This window comes from Schistocerca gregaria, chromosome 3, assembly GCF_023897955.1.
Source record: "Schistocerca gregaria isolate iqSchGreg1 chromosome 3, iqSchGreg1.2, whole genome shotgun sequence".
NCBI classification, from domain to species: domain Eukaryota; kingdom Metazoa; phylum Arthropoda; class Insecta; order Orthoptera; family Acrididae; genus Schistocerca; species Schistocerca gregaria.
Window position 1 is genome coordinate 391,246,740 of NC_064922.1, and position 19,088 is coordinate 391,265,827.

At 38.9% G+C, this 19,088-nt stretch overlaps 1 protein-coding gene across 1 annotated transcript in view; it reads left to right on the top strand.

Annotated features, from left to right (window-relative positions):
- Positions 1 to 3,274: 3,274 nt before the first annotated feature.
- The window catches only part of LOC126354190 (ERI1 exoribonuclease 2-like), a 48,701-nt gene continuing 32,887 nt past the window's right edge, over positions 3,275 to 19,088 (top strand). The window contains exons 1-2 of the mRNA XM_050003641.1: positions 3,275 to 3,477; positions 3,734 to 4,158. Coding sequence (XP_049859598.1) covers positions 3,446 to 3,477; positions 3,734 to 4,158 — 457 coding nt within the window. The 5' untranslated portion in view covers positions 3,275 to 3,445. The remainder of the gene's footprint in view (positions 3,478 to 3,733; positions 4,159 to 19,088) is intronic.

Below are 19,088 nucleotides of genomic sequence, written 5' to 3' on the forward strand. Positions count from 1 at the left end.
TCAGTTACTTTGATTAATGCAGTTACTGTACTATGGTGCTTTCGAAAGCCTGACTGATATTCGTCATGGATGTTATGAGTTTTGAGGTAATCCGTCAGCTGTTCGTGGACGATGTATTCTAGGGCTTTAGATATTGCAGGTAGTATACTGATCGGCCTGTAGTCACCTGGCGACTTAGGGTTGTCAGTCTTGGGTATAGGCTGGATTAAACTTTGCTTCCACTCAGTAGGGTATATACTACTGACAAGAGACAGGTTGAAGATGTCTGTGATAACTGGAATAATAGTGGCTACGACGTTTTTAATCATGCCAATGCTCACTCCATCATTTCCTACTGCCTCGGAAGAGATTCTCATAATTGCCTTGTGTACTGTGCCGGTAGTGACATGTTTTAGGAAAAACTTGTCTCTCAAGAGATTGATATCTTGGGGCTGGTAATTTGTCGCTTCGTGGCAGATTACAGCTGTTGCGAAGAAATTGTTTAATTCTTCTGCAGACGCTTGATAAACAGCGTCATATCTTCGCTTCCCTATACCGAAACTGCGCAGCTTTTTCCACAGTGCAGCAGGTTTTGATATGCCGCATACGACAGAGCGGGCATGTCTGAGTTTGGCATTTCTCACGCTTTGCTTCGTTCTGTTTCGGAGTTTCCTATAAGCTTCGTACGCCTCGGGAGTTGGGTTACGCTTGAAGGCCCTGTGTGCAGCATCACGTTTATTCATTAACTGGCGTAATGCAGTGGTGAGCCATGGAGCAGGAGCTCTCTTTACCTTGACAGTGCGTTGAGGAGCATGTTTATCATACAGTGCAATGATTTTGCTACATAATTGCCGAATTTTTCCGTCTAAAGTCGGTTCATTGCTTATATCATGCCAAGGGATGTCTGAGCAATCCTTTTGAAGAGCGTCATGGTTAACATTTTTTAAGTTTCTGTAGGTTACCAGGTGAGATTTTTCTTTGGTAGTATGCACTGAGTAATTTAAGAATATCACGTCATGAGCAGAGAGTCCTGGAGCGGATGTCTGATGGGCGCGGATTACTTTATCTGGTCGCTTTGTTGCTATTATATCTATGAGTGTGTGGCTGTGTGACGTGTGATGAGTTGGGTCCAGCGGTGTTAAACTCATATCATTGGAGTGGAACAGTCGCCTTAGTTTTTCGGCAGAGGGAGATTTTAACTGTAAGTCGATGTTTGTGTCGCCCATAATGATTATGTGTTCATACTGTGTCACGAGTGAGGACAGGGCAGACTGAAAGGAGGACATGGCACCGACGTTTGGAGGTTTATAGATTACTCCAATTAGCAGTTTCTGATTTGATGTATTTATTTCGAAAAACAAGAACTCTGCTTCTCCTTCGCCCTTTGCATCCGATGTGCATAGTACAGTAGGTGTCAGATCAGAGCGAACATAGGCACCCACACCACCCCCGCGTCGTGTTTCACGATCTGCCCTTAGGAGAGAGTAACCAGCGATTCGGATAGCGTCGGAAGAAATGTTTGGTTTCAACCAAGTTTCAGAGACGAGGATAATGTGGAACAGCGATTGGCAGAACAGGTCACAGAACTCGTCGAAGTGAGCCGTTAGCGACTGCGCGTTCGCGTGGGCCACAAAGAGCCCGCCGCCGGAACCGGTCCGTCCCATTGTGGCCGCCTGTAGGACCGAGCGCGCTCCGTTTACCTGCTGGCCGGAAGAGGGACAAAAGCTGGATTTTGTGGGGGAAGACATGTTTACAGGTGTCCAAGGTCGTGACTGACTCAAGCGTCTGTGAACTAAAGGTGAAAAACACGCTGGAAGTATCGGAGAAGGGAGCGAAAAGAAAGATGGAAAGTGGCAGTAGTGGTTACGAAAAAGATAATAGTAGTAGTAGTGGTAGTGGCGAAGATGAAAATAACAGATACAGAAAGGCGGTTGTAAGGAGATTCCTGTTAATGGAGAATGTTAATTCCCATTTAACTGACAATATGAGTATACATGAGCACTTATGATAGACAAATAAAGAAACAATATTTATGTGAAATAATTGACTGATTTTAAATAGAGTACTTATGGTACTTATAGAAATAACGGAGCTATATTTAAGCTAAAACATGAAAAGAAAGAATAAAAATTAACTTATATTAGACAGATTACAATATGAGACTTTGTGTCTCGCGAGATTTCGCTCAGTCTTTCAGTTCGAACATGTTCGTCACCGTTTTCCTCCCTCCTTCCGTCTTGACTACGATCCTGCCGTCCTGGGTCCATACATTTTGAAGGCCGAACTGTGTGATCGCAGCGTTCAAAACTTTTAGTCTTTCGCGCGTCAGATCTTCCCTCAGGGTAACCCCACTCTTGGCGAGTTTTCTTTTCTGAGCAAACACTTCAGCTCTTTTCCGGTACGACACAAATTTAATTATTATAGGCCTGGGTTTCGTGGCGCCTGGTATCCTGCGCCCAACACGATGGCTTCTGCCAATATCGGCCACGTCGATCTGCACGCCAAGTTTCTCACGCACGAGGCTAATGGCCAGGTCGTCGGTGTTTTCGCGATCGTTTTCAGCTACCCCGAACAAGCGCAAGCTGTTCCTTCGCTGATACTGCTCAATTTCATCGGTGGCAGCAGACAGTTTAGCTTCTAGCTCGGCGGCTTTTTTCTCTTGTGCGGCCAGGGACTTTCTAAGAGACTGGATTTCGGTGCTGTTACGCCCGAAAGACTCTTGCAGTTGGTCCATGACCGCGGCCGTCACAGAGTCCGTGATGGATTGCACGATTACGTCTAGCGTGTCTTTGCTGTGCAGCGCCGCACTCACCTGGGACCGGACGAGCTCCCCGATGTCGGGAAGCGGGGCCTCACCTGCCGCCGGAGACCGGGCGCCCGCGCTGCCTGCGCCCCTGTAGCCTCGCCTGCTGCCGCTTACTCGTGCTCTTCCCATTTTTCACTCACTTATCACTTATCACTTGTGGTAATCGACGGAGAACAATACACCACGGCAAGTAACACTTGTTTAGTCAGATGCAAACGTTGTGGACTGTCGCACTTCTCTGTAACACCTTCAATGAGCGGAAAAACTCGCGAGCCGAAGAAACGCGCGTCACTCAGTGGCCGCCATGTGCAAAAATGCCTTGATGTGTAAATCGAATGAACACTGTTAGCGCCAACGTTGGTCCCAATGTGTGGACCCTGTCTAAATGCGGTCTTGGATGACTTCTAGTGTGAATCGACCAGTGAGTTCAATACTACTGACGTATTTAGCTCGAGCTCACTAGAATCGATCTTCAGTAAGATGATCAATAAGACACGTTTCGATTACAGTAGTATCGATATTTTTATGCCGCACAAGGTTTTGAAAATAAGTGTAAAGTGACTTTTACGGTGAATGTAAATAACGCCGATTACTAAATGTGTGTAATGTTTCGAGATTGTCGTCGTCGTCATCAGCATAGTACGCCACCTATTGCAGATTATGAATCACGAGTTAATTAAGCAACTTGCTCGGTGAGTATGGTTCATCGGAGTACTCGTTTTTAATTATGTAGAACATTTTGGGAATGAAAGTAATTGTAAATTCAGCATATGTTGATTGTGCACATGGCAGCATTTGACAGAGTACAAGGGAACAAAAGTTGTTTAAAATGATCTTTTCTAATCAGTTTTGCATTTATTCTGAAGTAGACGTGTGAAGTTTGGGAAGTGAAGTGTGTCAGTTGCTTGTTGCCGTAGGCCTACTAACGTTTTTCCCGTTTTTTTTTAGGAAGCATGGGTGCTTGGAGAGGGTTCCCATTGGTTCCTCAGCAAGTAAACCTGCACTGCAGAAACCAGATCAAATGTTTGATTATGTAATAGTCATTGATTTTGAATCAACATGTTGGGACAATGAGAACAAGTTCAAATATCAGCCAGAAGTTATTGAATTTCCAGCAGTCTTGCTGAATACTAAGAGTGGAGCAATTGAAGATGAATTTCAGCAATATGTTATGCCTACCGAGAATCCTAAACTTTCACGTTTCTGCCGAACTTTTACTGGAATTAAACAAGAACAAGTTGATGCAGGAGTGCCTCTTGCAACATGTTTGCTTCTTTTTTCTCGATGGATAAAGAAAATTACGGAGGAGAAATCACTTATTTTCCACAAGAAAGACAGCATTCATAAGTCGTGTACATTTGTAACCTGGTCTGGTGAGAACAAAAAATTGCATTAAATTGTTTCTGTTAAATAATTATTTTTTAGGACTAAAAGATAGCATGGTTGTATTTACAAGTCACTATTGTTAATTTCCCCAACTACTTTGTGTGGCTGTTGTTGCCATAAATTTTACATTGGTAATCATAGATTTCACAACGATGGAAATCATGAGTCAAGATGTAAATTCATTCTTGTCTTGTACAGTTTCCCTGCACTTACAGGGTCAGCTTTGAACCCAAGACCCTCCTTCTTCTGTGGACTTACTACCAACTCTGTGTTGCTTCTCAAGCTGTATCTTCAACTTAGCAGTGGGAGCTATTTGTCATACAAACTTTCTACAAGCCACATAAACAGTTATTAATAGTCTGCCATGCGGAACCTTAACATGCTGTATGGGAAAACAATATAATTAACAGAAAATCTTTCAGTATGCTAAGTAGTCTCCAGACATAATCACAGTTGCTTTTATTTTCAATATTGCCGTGAATAGACTGATGAATCTCGAGGCCTTTTTTCAACTGGTGCAAATTAATACACTCTATGCTGTTAACAGTGGCTTAAATTCTTAAATCTAGGAAGGTAATTGGTTTGCTGGGTCATTGGTATATGTTATGTATTGTCTTTTGAATCTAGAGAGGTTTACACTGGAACACAGAATTCCATTATGAATTCTAGAATGAGGTATGTAGTTTAAACAGAAATTATTTTTATACGTCATAAATCTCACACCATTGTAAATTGATTTTTATTACTTTCGACAGTACCTGTTCAATAGTAAAGGTAATGAGCAAAGTGTGAAGACCTAATATTTCAATTACCTAGTTTTTGTGCAGTTATTGATTTTAGCTGCGCTTGCCCCATAGAGTTACACAGAAAGAGAATGTATACTACTACTAGTAGTAGTAGTAGTAGTTTTATTCATCCGTAGATCTCTTTTTACAAGGATATAGGACATGACAAAGTATTTACAAGCTTAGATCAATTTACAATAAGCTAATTCGTATACACATATATTTACAGACTTCTAGTTAGAGACAATCATTAGATTTTACTCCTGGTATACAATAATTTATTTACAAATAACTCATTAAATAATGTAATGCCACACTATTCACTCATATTTCACTATCAGTCACTGCACACACTATACACACATTGTTTCATAACACTTCACTCACTACACACACACACACACACACACACACACACACACACACACACAGGTGATCCTTGGGCCATTTTCTGTACTGCAAGTTCCCATTTGCTATCCTGAAAAACTGAGTCAGCATCCCTTCATAATGAGTGAGATGTTGAGCTCAGAAAGAGGAAGAGGTGTTAGTATTGTGCTATGCATAGCTTGAGGGGAGAGTGTCTCTAGAAAGGAAAAAAAGAAGAAAAATAATAAAGTGAAGGTGTTATGTGGAATATTGGATGTTTTATAATCATCATTATTATTATTATTTGTTTGTATAACATTTTTTTATCAAACCCCTACTCTGCTTTATCTAAGTAATCCTTCAATGTATAAAATGTATTGCATAACAGGTACTTTTTAGCTGCCTTCTTAAATAAGTGTATTTTTGAAATTTCTTTAATCTCTTTTGGTAATTTATTGTACAGTTTTATTCCTTGGTAGAAAATGCTGTTTTGAGTTTTATGTTTATTTTTTCTTGGTAAATGTAAGTTGAGTCTATCTCTTGTTGCATGGTCATGGACAGAGCTGTTTGTGCAGTAATTGTGAATGTTACTTTTGATGTGTACAACTGACTGGTAAATGTGTTCACATGGAGCAGTGAAAATTCCCAGTGTTTTGAACAGATCTTTACGATGAGCTCGACTACTATTTCTGGTTATTATTCTTATGGCTCTTTTCTGGAGTTTGAAAATTGTGTTCATATTTTGTGGATTTGTTCCCCAAAAAAGAATGCCATAGCTAAGAATTGAGTGTACATATGAATAATATGTAACTAAAAGACACTGCATGTTACACACAGATGATAGAATTCTAAGGGCATAACATGCTGATGACATTCTGTTTGCAAGTACCTTTGTGTTTTCGCACCACTTCAGCTGAGAGTCAATATTCATTCCTAGAAATTTTGCATTTGTTACACAGTCTATAGAGGTGCCATCTACATTTAATTTAACATTGTCATTTTTCCTCTTCAAACTGAAGTTCATGGCATTAGTTTTCTTTATGTTTAATGTCAATTTGTTGCTTATTGACCAATCGTAAACTTCCTTGAGAGTTTCATTTGCTTTCTCGGTAAGGAGTTCTCTTGTTCTCTCAGTGACTATAATATTGCTGTCATCAGCGAAGAGAATTTTCTCACCATGAGTAACACTACTGGGAAAGTCATTGATGTATATCAGCAATAGTATTGGTCCTAATATGCTACCTTGTGGAACCCCTATATTAATATGTTTTGGTTCTGATAAGTATTTTACTAAATGTTTAGATCTATTTGAAGTATGTGTTATCTCTACTGTAAGATAGCACTGTCATGCCCTGCACTGCATCATTCTAACTCCAGCCATTCAGTATTCCAATGATCTACGTCCACAGTGTACTCTCCTTTCTGTCTCTTTGTTTCATCATGTCCACTCTCGCAAACCCATTCCTTCATTTCACTGTGTGCCACACACGTCTTCCTATGCATTGACAGTACCAAATTTCTGTTATATTGAATTCTTGTATGCCACTTGAACTTTTCAATATTTTAGAGAGGCAACTCTTAGAAACTGAATCTGAAACCCATATTAAAGTAAAGTATCACACAATTACTTAGTATTGTTTGTGATTGACACAAATGTTGTTGTTGTTGTTGTGGTTTTGAGTCCTGAGACTGGTTTGATGCAGATCTCCATGCTACTCTATCCTGTGCAAGCTTCTTCATCTCCCAGTACCCACTGCAACCTACATCCTTCTGAATCTGTTTAGTGTATTCATCTCTTGGTCTCCCGACCACTGCTTCCCTTTCATACCCCTCGACTCTTATAACTTCCATCTGGTTTCAGTGCAAATTGTAAATAGCCTTTTGCTCCCTGTATTTTACCCCTGCCACCTTCAGAATTTGAAAGAGAGTATTCCAATCAACATTGTCAAAAGCTTTCTCTAAGTCTACAAATGCTTGAAACGTAGGTTTGCCTTTCCTTAATCTAGCTTCTAAGATAAGTCATAGGGTCAGTATTGCCTCACATGTTGCAATATTTCTACGGAATCCAAACTGATCTTCCCAGAGGTCGGCTTCTACCAGTTTTTCCATTTGTCTGTAAAGAATTCGCGTTAGTATTTTGCATCTGTGACTTATTAAACTGATAGTTCGGTAATTTTCACATCTGTCAACACCTGCTTTCTTTGGGATTGGAATTATTATATTCTTCTTGAAGTCTGAGGTTATTTCGCCTGTCTCATACATCTTGCTCACCAGATCGTAGAGTTTCGTCAGGACTGGCTCTCCCTAGGCTGTCAGTAGTTCTAATGGAATGTTGTCTACTCCGGGGGCCTTGCTTTGACTCAGGTCTTTCAGTGCTCTGTCAAACTCTTCAAGCAATATCATATCTCCCATTTCGTCTTCATCTACATCCTCTTCCATTTCCATAATATTGTCCTCAAGTACATCGCCCTTGTATAGGCCCTCTATATACTCCTTCCACCTTTCTGCTTTTCCTTCTTTGCTTAGAACTGGGTTTCCATCTGAGCTCTTGATATTCATACAAGTGGTTCTCTTTTCTCCAAAGGTCTCTTTAATTTTCCTCAGGCCGTATCTGTCTTACCCCTAGTGAGATAAGCCTCTACATCCTTACATTTGTCCTCTAGCCATCCCTGCTTAGCCATTTTGCACTTCCTGTCAATCTCATTTTTGAGACGTTTGTATTCCTTTTTGCCTGCTTCATTTACTGCATCTTTATATTTTCTCCTTTCATCAATTAAATTCAGTATTTCTTCTGTTACCCAAGGATTTCTACTAGCCCTCGTCTTTTTACCTACTTGATCCTCTGCTGCCTTCACTACTCCATCCCTCAAAGCTACCCATTCTTCTTCTACTGTATTTCTTTCCCCCATTCCTGTCAATTGTTCCCTTATGCTCTCCCTGAAACTCTGTACAACCTCTGGTTCTTTCAGTCTATCCAGGTCCCATCTCCTTAAATTCCCACCTTTTGCAGTTTCTTCAGTTTTAATCTACAGTTCATAACAAATAGATTGTGGTCAGAGTCCACATCTGCCCCTGGAAATGTCTTACAATTCAAAACCTGGTTCCCAAAACTCTGTCTTACCATTATATAACCTATCTCATACCTTTTAGTGTCTCCAGGGTTCTTCCATGTATACAACCTTCTTTTACGATTCTTAAACCAAGTATTAGCTATGATTAAGTTGTGCTCTGCGCAAAATTCTACCAGGCGGTTTCCTCTTTCATTTCTCTCCCCCAATCCATATTCACCCACTATGTTTCCTTCTCTCCCTTTTCTCACTGATGAATTCCAGTCACCCATGACTATTAAATTTTCGTCTCCCTTTACTACCTGAATAATTTCTTTTGTCTCATCATACATTTCATCAATTTCTTCATCATCTGCAGAGCTAGTTGGCATATAAACGTGCACTACTGTAGTAGGTGTGGGCTTCATGTCTATCTTGGCCACAATAATGCGTTCACTATGCTGTTTGTAGTAGCTTACCCATACACCTATTTTTTTATTCATTATTAAACCCACTCCTGCATTACCCATATTTGATTTTGTATTTATGATCCTGTATTCACCTGACCAAAAGTCTTGTTCCTCCTAAACACCAAACTTCACTAATTCTCACTATATTTAATTTTAACCTATCCATTTCCCTTTTTGAATTTTCTAACCTACCTGCCCGATCCATAGAATGTCAGTTTTCTTTCTATGTAACCAAATAAATTAGCAGGAAAAGTGGTACTGTGAAAAAAGTTGCTGCTTCTTCAGATATGGACAAATAAATGCTGTTTGTCTCCTGGCAGCTTAATCGTTACATAAATACTGGTATTTTTCAACGAAAATAGATACACCTGAAATTAGAGGGTTGTGTGCAGTATACTACTAGTAGTGCAATATCTCAGAAACAAACTAGACATTCTACAAATATTCATAGAGGAACACTTGTCACATGTACTAGTAATACCAGAACATGGGCTAAAATGCAGTGAAATAATATATTACAGATTATTAGGTTACTTAGTTGCAATTAGTTATGGCAAAACCATAAAGGTAGTGGTGTGGCAATTTATGTTAATAAGGATATAGAAGCTAAAAAAAAAAATCCTTTCTTCAACACCACACCAAAGAAGGATCAATTGAAATCAGAGGTATTGTACTCCACAGTAATGATCATAAGTTATCAAAGCATAAAGTGATTGGAGTATATAGGCCACCAAATGCTGATGTAATGCTGTTTATGGATAAACTTTGCAGTATTATTGGTCAGGCCGGTTCTAATGACCTTACTATATTAGGTGACTTTAATATAGATGCAAACTCAAATAGTATAGTAAACTTGAAACTCAGTGATGTACTAACCTCATACAACCTTGTAAATTTAGTGAACTCTGATGCCAGAATGACGGACACATGTTCCACTAGAATACATTATGCTATAATCAACAAAGATGTTATAGATAATGTAAATTACAGTAACAGAAATTTTCTTTATTCTGACCACTTCTGTCGGGTGGTAGAATACAACAGTTCAGTTGTGCCTAAAATAACAAAAATTGTGCTACAGAAACGAATGCTGAATACCTCAAATATTAATGCTCTTAAAGACAAACTAGTGAATGAGGAATGGGATTCTGTGTACCAGGTAAAAGGGTTGGATGAGAATTGGAATGAGTTCTACTCAACCATACTGCATCATTGTTGTCCAGTCAGAGAAATCCAGAAGGTAGTTACACAGTCAAAATGGAAGTAATCCTAGACTAAAACTCCCAACAAATCTGATTATGCTCAGGCAGCAAGTACATGATCTAAACCAGCTTTATAAAACTACTACTACGCAGGTTTTTCAAGGAAAAATGCAATAGAGCTAAGCAAACTTTTAAAACTGAAATTGTTAACCTAAGGAAGCACATTAACAGCAAAACAATAGAACACTCTGACAACATAAGCAAAGCAACTTGGAAACCAATTGACAAACACCGAAAAGGTCCCAATGAGATGAACATGGAACCACTCAGCATACGACATGATGGTAACATTATAAAAGACCCAGATACTGTATGTAATATTTTTAATAATTACTGCATTTCTGGTGAACAATCAACCTATATTATAAATTCACAGGTAGAGACCCAATGCCATCTCATCCAGTACCGAATTTGAATTTGGGGAAGTGAATGAGCAGGAGGTTCGCATACATGCTAAAGAAAAAATTTACATCTGGATGGGATGGTGTATCCAGTGCTATTACTAAAGCATGCTTAAAAGAAATCTCTAAACCTCTTACTAACCTGATTAATTGCAGCATTAGAGAAAACATGTATCTAACGATTCTAAAAATGAGTGTTGTGAAACCAGTGCATAAAAAGGGAAATAAAGAAGATGTGTCCAACTATAGACCGATATCATTAATTCCCACTTTTAATAATATATTCGAAAGCATTATCCTTTCTCAGCTAACTGCCTTTTTCACAAAACATAAACTGTTTGTGGATTTGCAGCATGGCTTCAGAAAATAGCTGAGTGCAACCACAGCAGTTACACAGTTCATCCATAAAGTTTACTGTATGTTGGACCAGAAGATGCAGACTGCAGGTATATTTTTGGACCTGACAAGAGCATTTGATACGGTAAACCATAGGGTACTTCTTAAAAAGCTAAAATCTTATAGTATTGGGGATCAAGCCATGAATCTTCTAACTACATACCTGCTGAATCATCAGCAACTCCCAGTCCACCAGTGAACCTGTATTACAAGGTGTACCACAGGGCTTAATCCTTGGACCCTTTCTCTTCCTTATTTATATTAATGACATTGCACAACCCATTAACTCCCATATTGTAAGCTATGCAGATGACACGTCAGTCTTATTCTATGGGAGTGAATCTAATGAGCTAGAATCTCTTGCTACTAGTGGTGTAACAGAAGTAACAAAATACTTCAATGATCAGAGACTCAAGATGAATGTCACCAAATATCAACTACTGACATTTAAAACGTGCAGTTCTCGCAACAACAATATGAATAGTGTGTGTAATATCTGTGCAACAGAAAATGGTAACTGTAAATTCCTGGGTGTGTATGTTGATGAAAATTTGCGGTGGACATATCACATTAATTTCATATGCAGGAAAGTCAGTACTGCCATATATCTCCTCAGCCAGCTCTCAAAGATAGTTCCTAGCCAAGCACTGAAATTAGTATATTATGGAACACTTTATGCCTTTCTCAATTACAGAATTGAACTGTGGGGCTGTGCAGCTGATGTACATTTAAAAAGAATACTACTACTACTACTACTACAGAAAAGAGCAATAAGACATACATGGGATGGGACATAGAGATTCATGTCGTGAAGTGTTTGTGCAGCACAAATATCTTACAATATATTCTCTGTGCATCTTCAAAATAGTTATATTTTCTATAAGTCAACCAACAGAAGCTATCAAGAGCAGTGATGTACATGTCCACAACACTAGAACAAAGTGTAACTATTTCAATAACAGATCAATGTTAAAAATGACTGGTAGATGTCCATATATCAGTGGTTTGATTTGGTATAACAAGCTACCAAACTCTCTAAGAACGTACATGGGAAATGTTTTTACAACAAAATTAAAATCTTTTCTAATAGAAAAATGTTTATATGCTTTCAACGAATTTTAAGATAGTGATTGTAACATGAGGCATTAGCATATAAGTTGTAATGTTATACATGTAAAAAATAGACATAAGAAGCAACAGCTACAGAATATAGTGTATTTTATAAGTGTAAATAATAACCATAGTATTAAGTCTGACGTTTGCAAAACCCATCATTACGATGGATCCATGCAAAGAAAATGTAAATAAATATATAAGTTATGTAGCCTTATAGTGAATGCTGCTACTTGTCATGTACATTACAGAAATTCTGCAACACCTGAATCTTCTGGTGACTGACATTGGCTTTGACTTGGTTAGCTGTTGATCTAAGGTAAATTTGAAGGAGAGAGTTTGGCTGTGGTTGGACGAAGTCAACAAATCTAATTTCGTATAATTCAGGTTATGGAGCATATTTTATTCATATTAGAATTCAATTCCCGGGATTTTAATGATTTCATGGGTCAAACCAGAATGAGATAATTTGTAGGAAAATTGGTGACAGGTATATTTTTAACTTCATGTGGACTTCATCCCCTTCCATGAACTGTGGACCTTGCCTTGGGAGGGGTGGGTTGCATACTTCTACACTTCAAATAGCCATACACAACTGAAGGTGCAACTGCATCTGAGGGGCATCTGTTGAGAGGCCAGATAAACATGGTTCCTGAGGAGGGGCAGCAGCCTTTTCATTAGTTGCAGGGACAATGTCTGGATGTTTGACTTATATTGTCTTGTAATTTCAACCAAAATGGTCTTGCTGTGCAGGTACTGCTAACAACTGATAGCAAGGGGAAACTACAGCTGCACTGTACTGTATGTTTAAATGACATTCCAGATGTAAAATAGACCCCATTCGGATCTCCTGGTGGGCACTACTCAGGATGATGTCGTCATCAGGAGAAATGAAACGGGTTCTACAGATCAGAGCTGTGTATGTTAGATCCCTTAATCGGGCAGGTAGGTTTGAAAGTTTAAAAAGGGAAATGGATAGGTTGCAGTTAGATGTAGTGGGAATGATTGAAGTTGGGTGGAAGGAGGAACAGGACTTCTGATGAATACAGGGTTATAATACCAAAATGAAATAAGGGTAATGCAGGAGTGAGTTTAATAATGAATAAGAAAATTGGAATGTGGGTAAGCTAATATGAACTTAGTGTAGCCAAGATAGAACAAAGCCCACACCCAACACAGTATTGCAGGTTTATATGCGAATTATCTCCACACACGATGAAGAGGTTGAAGAAAAGTATGATGAGATAAAAGAAATTATTCAGATTGTTAAGGAAGATGAGAATTTAATGGTGATGGGAGACTGGAGTTCAATAGTAGGAAAAGGAAGAGAAGAAGAAGAAAAGAAATAGGTGATTATGGACTGGGAGGAAAGGCACAAAAGATAAAGCTGCCTGGTAGAATTTTGCATCGAGCGTAATTTAATCATCGCTAACACTTGGTTTAAGAATCTTGAAAGAAGGGTGCATGCATGGAGACATCAGAAGGTTTCAGATTGATTGTATACAGAAATTTGGCAACCAAATTTTAAATTGTAAGATATTTCCAAGGGCAAATGTGGACTCTGACCACAATTTATTGATTATGAACTGTAGATTGAAACTGAAAAATTTCAAAGAGGAAGGAAATGAAGGAGATGGGATCTGGAAAAGTTGAAAGAACCAAAGGTTGTTGAGAGTTTCAGACAGAGCATTAGGCAACGGTTGAAGAGAACAGTAGAATATGAATGGGCAGCTTTGAGAGATGAAATAGAGAAGGCAGCTGAGGAGCAAATGTGCAAAAAGACAAGACCTAATAGAAATCCTCGAATAACACAGGAGATATTGAAATTAGGTGATGAAAGAAGAAAATATAAAAATGAAGCAGGTGAAAGGGGAGTACAAATCTCTAAAAGATGAGATTGACTAGGAGTGCAAAATGGCTAACAGGAATAGCCAAAGGACAAATCTAACGATTTGGAAGTGCATATCACCTACAGGAAAACTGGAGAGACCTTTGGAGAGAAGAGAAGCAGCTATATGAATATCAAGAGCTCAGTTGGAAAACCAGTCCTAACCTAAGAAGGGAAAGCTGAAAGGTGGAAGAAGTATGTAGAGGATTTATGCAAGGGGATCAGCTTGCAGACATTATTATAGAAGTGCAAGAGGACATACATGAAGTTTAGAAGGAAGATATGCTACTGCAAGAATAATTTGATAGAGCACTGATAGACCAATTCAAAACAAGACCCTGGGAGTAGACAACATTTTGTCAGGACTACTAATAGCTTTTGGAGAACAAGTTGTATAAGAAAAGGCATCAAATAGTACGTGAAAATTATTTTTGGATCTTGTTTTTTAATAGTGCAAATTAGTGTCCTGCTGGGCACTAAGAAATTATAGCCATAGTGTCTAGTTATAATTGCATAATGAGAGTCTTTATCTGTTCAGGACATACGTCTATTCTCTGCTGGAAACCCATTGTAGGCCTATACATTTATCTTCTCATATGTGTTTGGTATAACTGTCTGTAGACCCTGTGTTAATATGCTTGTTCTTAGCAAAAACTGGTTTTTGAATTGTTGTTTGAAATCTTTGGAAGCTCATTAATTAGGCTAAGAACTGAAGTTACCTGCACTGAATCTTGTGGGACACCATATTTTATGTTCATTCTTTGTATTCCTGTGCTGCAGTTTTTATTTCTTTCCCCAGTGCACCCCTCTGCTTTCTTCTATCTTTAACAGTTTAACCTTTTTGTTTTTAAATAATAATTGGTTTATGTAATTGGAAGCTTTAGTGATCTCATGGAATATACCAATATCAATTTGTTTTGTTTAGTTCTGTCAGTACTTCGTTTGTGATGTTATATTTGACTTTCTGGACAGTGAATAATTTAAGATGTGCAAGGATGAGTCAAACGAAAACCTTAAATTTGCAATAACAAATCGAAATTTCGCACCGTTATCCTGTAAGTTGGTAAGTGTGCTACAAACGGCATGCAGAATGGCCTGTAGGTGGCAGCATAGTGCAGATGCACACCTACCGCCGCAGTGTCAGTATAAAGATGGCCGCCCCACTTGTGATTTGCACCAGGGAAGAACAGTGTTCTGTTATTTGGTTTTTGCGTGTGAAGATGTGAAACCTATTGAAATTCATCGATGAATGAAGGTTCAGTACAGTTATGCATGTTTGTCACAGCAGCAAGTCTACGAGTAGAAAGTTGGCAAATGGTGTGACTTCAGTGGAAGATGCTCCTTGTCCAGCTCAGGCACAACGAGTTGTGACTCCACAGAACATTGCAGCAGTTGAAGCCATAGTGAAGGAAAACCTCCAAGTGACACTGAATGACATTGTAGCTCGTTTACAGATTAGTCATGGGCCAGCACACCACATTGTGCATGATGTGCTCCAATTTCAAAAAGTGTCTGCAAGGTGGGTGCCACGACAGCTGGCTCCTGAAATTAGAGAATGACGTGTTGATGCTTGTGAAGAACTTCTTCAGCGCTTTGAACGAGAAGGCGTAGGCTTCCGTGCAAGAATCGTTACTGGAAACGAAACCTTGGTTCACTTCCACCAACTGGAAACGAAGAGAGCAAGCAAGCAATGGCGCCATTCCTCATCACCAAGTGATATCCATATGTTTGGACCACTCAAAGACGCAATGGGAGGAAAGAAGTTCCGTTCTGATGAAGAGGTATGCCAAGTGGTGCATGAGTGGTTGCGTGAACTACCAAAAGAATTTTTTCCTAAAGGAATTTATGCACTTTGTAACCTGGCCGGAGTGGCCATGCGGTTCTAGGCGCTACAGTCTGGAACCGAGCGGCTGCTACGGTCGCAGATTCGAATCCTGCCTTGGGCATGGATGTGTGTGATATCCTTAGGTTAGTTAGGTTTAATTAGTTCTAAGTTCTAGGCGACTGATGACCTCAGCAGTTAAGTCGCATAGTGCTCAGAGCCATTTTGCACTTTGTAAGCACTGGAGGACTTGCATTGAGCCAACCAGTCTTTTGTGGATTACCAGTCTTGTGAGGCGCATGTTGTGCCAATTTTTGTAGATTGCAGGCAAAGCTCTCCATAACCTGTTCTACATAATCGTCAACATGTTGAAAAGTGATGCAGCTTTGTACCACTTCTGCACGATAAATAATATTTTTAAAAAAATTAAGGTTTTCATTTGACTCACCCTCGTAAATGTAACCACCCACCAAATAAATTTGTTTATGTTGGGATCCACCTTTAGCAAAACTTATTTTTTTCTTCTTTCATTCAGACATGTTTTGCTGAAGTTACAGGATCATCAGCATGTTTTTATGTTCCTTACTAACTGTACTTATATAAAGGGTGAGTCAAAAATGACTGTAGAACTTTGGAATGACATAGGATGTTTTTTAGATAACAATCAGAACCGATAGTTGTCTTTTTTAGCAAATAACCTCAAATTTCACATAAGTGTCAAGTGTTACATTGGTTCAGTGTGACTACCATTTGTGACGTGGCAAACATCCAGCCAGTAATCAGTTTCTTCCCAAACTCATTGCGGCATATTGGGTGTAGCTTGTGCAATGGCAGCTTAGACTAGATTTTTCAGGTCAGCTAAATTGTTTGGCAGGGGAGGAATATACACACAGTCTTCAATGAAACCCCAGAAAAAGAAATTCAGTGGTCTCAAGTCTGGGGAGTGACGTGGCCAATCCACTGACTTGGGAAGTGATTATTGAGGAAACCTCAAACTTCTATCAGGAAAAGATGTGTTGCATCATCTTGCTGGTAATAAGACAGCTAATCTTGATCATCTGCATTCATTTGGGAATTAAAAAGTTTTCAGGCATTCTCAGATGCACAATACCTGTGACAGTTTTCTCCATCAAGAAGAAATGGCCGTACACTTTAAATTGCACAAAACACATTAACTTTGGGGCTGTGATGAACATGTTCAAGGGTTGCACATAGATTTTTCGCTGCAGTTGTGGGTGTTTATCATGTCACTGATATAAAATATTGACTCATCGCTGAAGATTATTGTGTTCAGGAAGGTCTCATCATCTTCTATGTGATGCAACATTTCCCCACTGATTTCCCCACCACGTATGTGCTATGCCATTGTGAATCTGAGTGGTTTCAAGTGTAAACATCTACACAGTACTCACCAACCAATCTTTTGTGGAATGCCAGTCTTGTGAGGCGATGTGCCAATTTTTGTAGATTGCAAGCAAAGCTCTCCATAAACTGTTCGACATAATCGTCAACATGGGGTCATCCCAGTAATTTATCATGTCACAGTGAATGACCTGTCTCAACAAAGTTCCTGTGCAAAAGTAAATTGTAGGCCTGCTTGGAGGTTGTTTAGCGTATCTGGGGCAAAATATATGCCAAGCACTTTTTACAGAGTTTGTTTCATGAAACCAAAACACACAGCAAGCACACTCCGCACCAGTGAAAATAGCCATTTTAACTGTTCACTGTGCTGGCACTCCTGGTGGTGGAATGGAGAACTGATGCACTATGTGAATCAAACTTGAGGTTGTTTGCTACAAAAATGAAACATCTACTGATTCTGTAAGTTATCTCAATAATTTTTTATATTTTTCCAAAGTTGTAAAGTTCTTTTTGACTCACTCTGTTTAAATTTGAGTTCTTAAGAAAATATTCACAAATTTTAAGACAGACAAATTCTTTTCACACACACACACACACACACACACACACACACACACACACACACACACACCTTGTAACCATATGCTGTGGTTTATATCTTTCACTATAGTTATTTTCCTGTCACAGTTCGGCATGTATCAAATTCTGGAACTGGTAATGTTCTGGTTAGGCCTGATATTAATTAATTCCGTGTGGAACTTTTGTGTGGATTTCTTTTACTTTGACTATGGCTTTCTTTATTCGGTAGTTTACTTCAGTTATTAGTTTTCTTGAGGGAGCGGTGGGGGAGGGGGCTGTCATTGCACTTAAATGTGAATTGCAGAGTAGTCATGTAGATGTAAGAATGTTTGTCAGTGTCAATGTCTGTTGGTGTGTGTTTCATGTCCATAATGTGTTCAGTGAATGTAGAATGACAGTTGTTGTCTTTTAGTGCTCTTCTGTGTACCAAATATTGAAATTTCTGCCTCTCCAATTTAAATTTATTTGCCGTTGTGACAGATCAGTTGGTAAATACCAGATGTTTTGTTTGTTTGTGTGTGTCTTTGTACTGGCTGCCCTTAGTTTTCTCTGTATATAATTTTTGTTTTGTAGGCTGTTTTTAGTCTTGTTTTATTTTTTTAAAGTATGTTGCCCATTCTTTGCGCTGCTTTGTTGTTTTACATGTGAATGTGCTTGTTGTTATGGATGAGGGTCATTACATGTCACATCACCTATTTTTTGAAAAATTTTCCTGCTTGAACATCACTGATTTTGCTGAAATTGTATGTGAACATTTACACATGGGCCCAGCGTACCTCGGTGAAGTTTAAAATTCATTGAAGCAATACTGGCCGAGATAAAGACATTTGTTTGACACCATATTCAACTTTGTGCATAGCGCGTGTGGATTTCTGGGGCTTTGGGCTGTTATATCTCAGCCATTTTTTGAAAGAAATGAAATTTTGCCATCTTGTACAACTTTATGTGCTGTCTTAAGAATAATAATTAACAGAATTTCACAAGCGATATTCAGCCATACATTTGTAGGCAAAAATCACCTTAAAAAAACTGGCGTGTTTGGAAAAATATTGAAGTCTGACTTTCTGTCCCTCAGAAACTAAAGGTATAATGAACATGGAACTTAGCATGTAGTAACATGACACGATAAGGTTTTCAGATATAACGTTTTATTTATGTAACTTTTACAGTACTTAATAAATTAAGTGCAAAGTTAAAGATTTTGTAAAGGGGTCAATCAGTAAGGCGTACAATACTACTGTGAGACACAGTATTCTCACACAATTGCACCAATGAGGCTTTCATGGAGACCTCACCATCTTCATAAGGTCTTCCCTGTCTCAGCAGTTTTTTGGAACCCAAGTTGGTGACATGCTGTAAGATTGTTTTGAGCAGGAGAATGGTGTCCATCAGGGCAGTGTTTTAAGTGTTGCCCTCTTTGCCATAG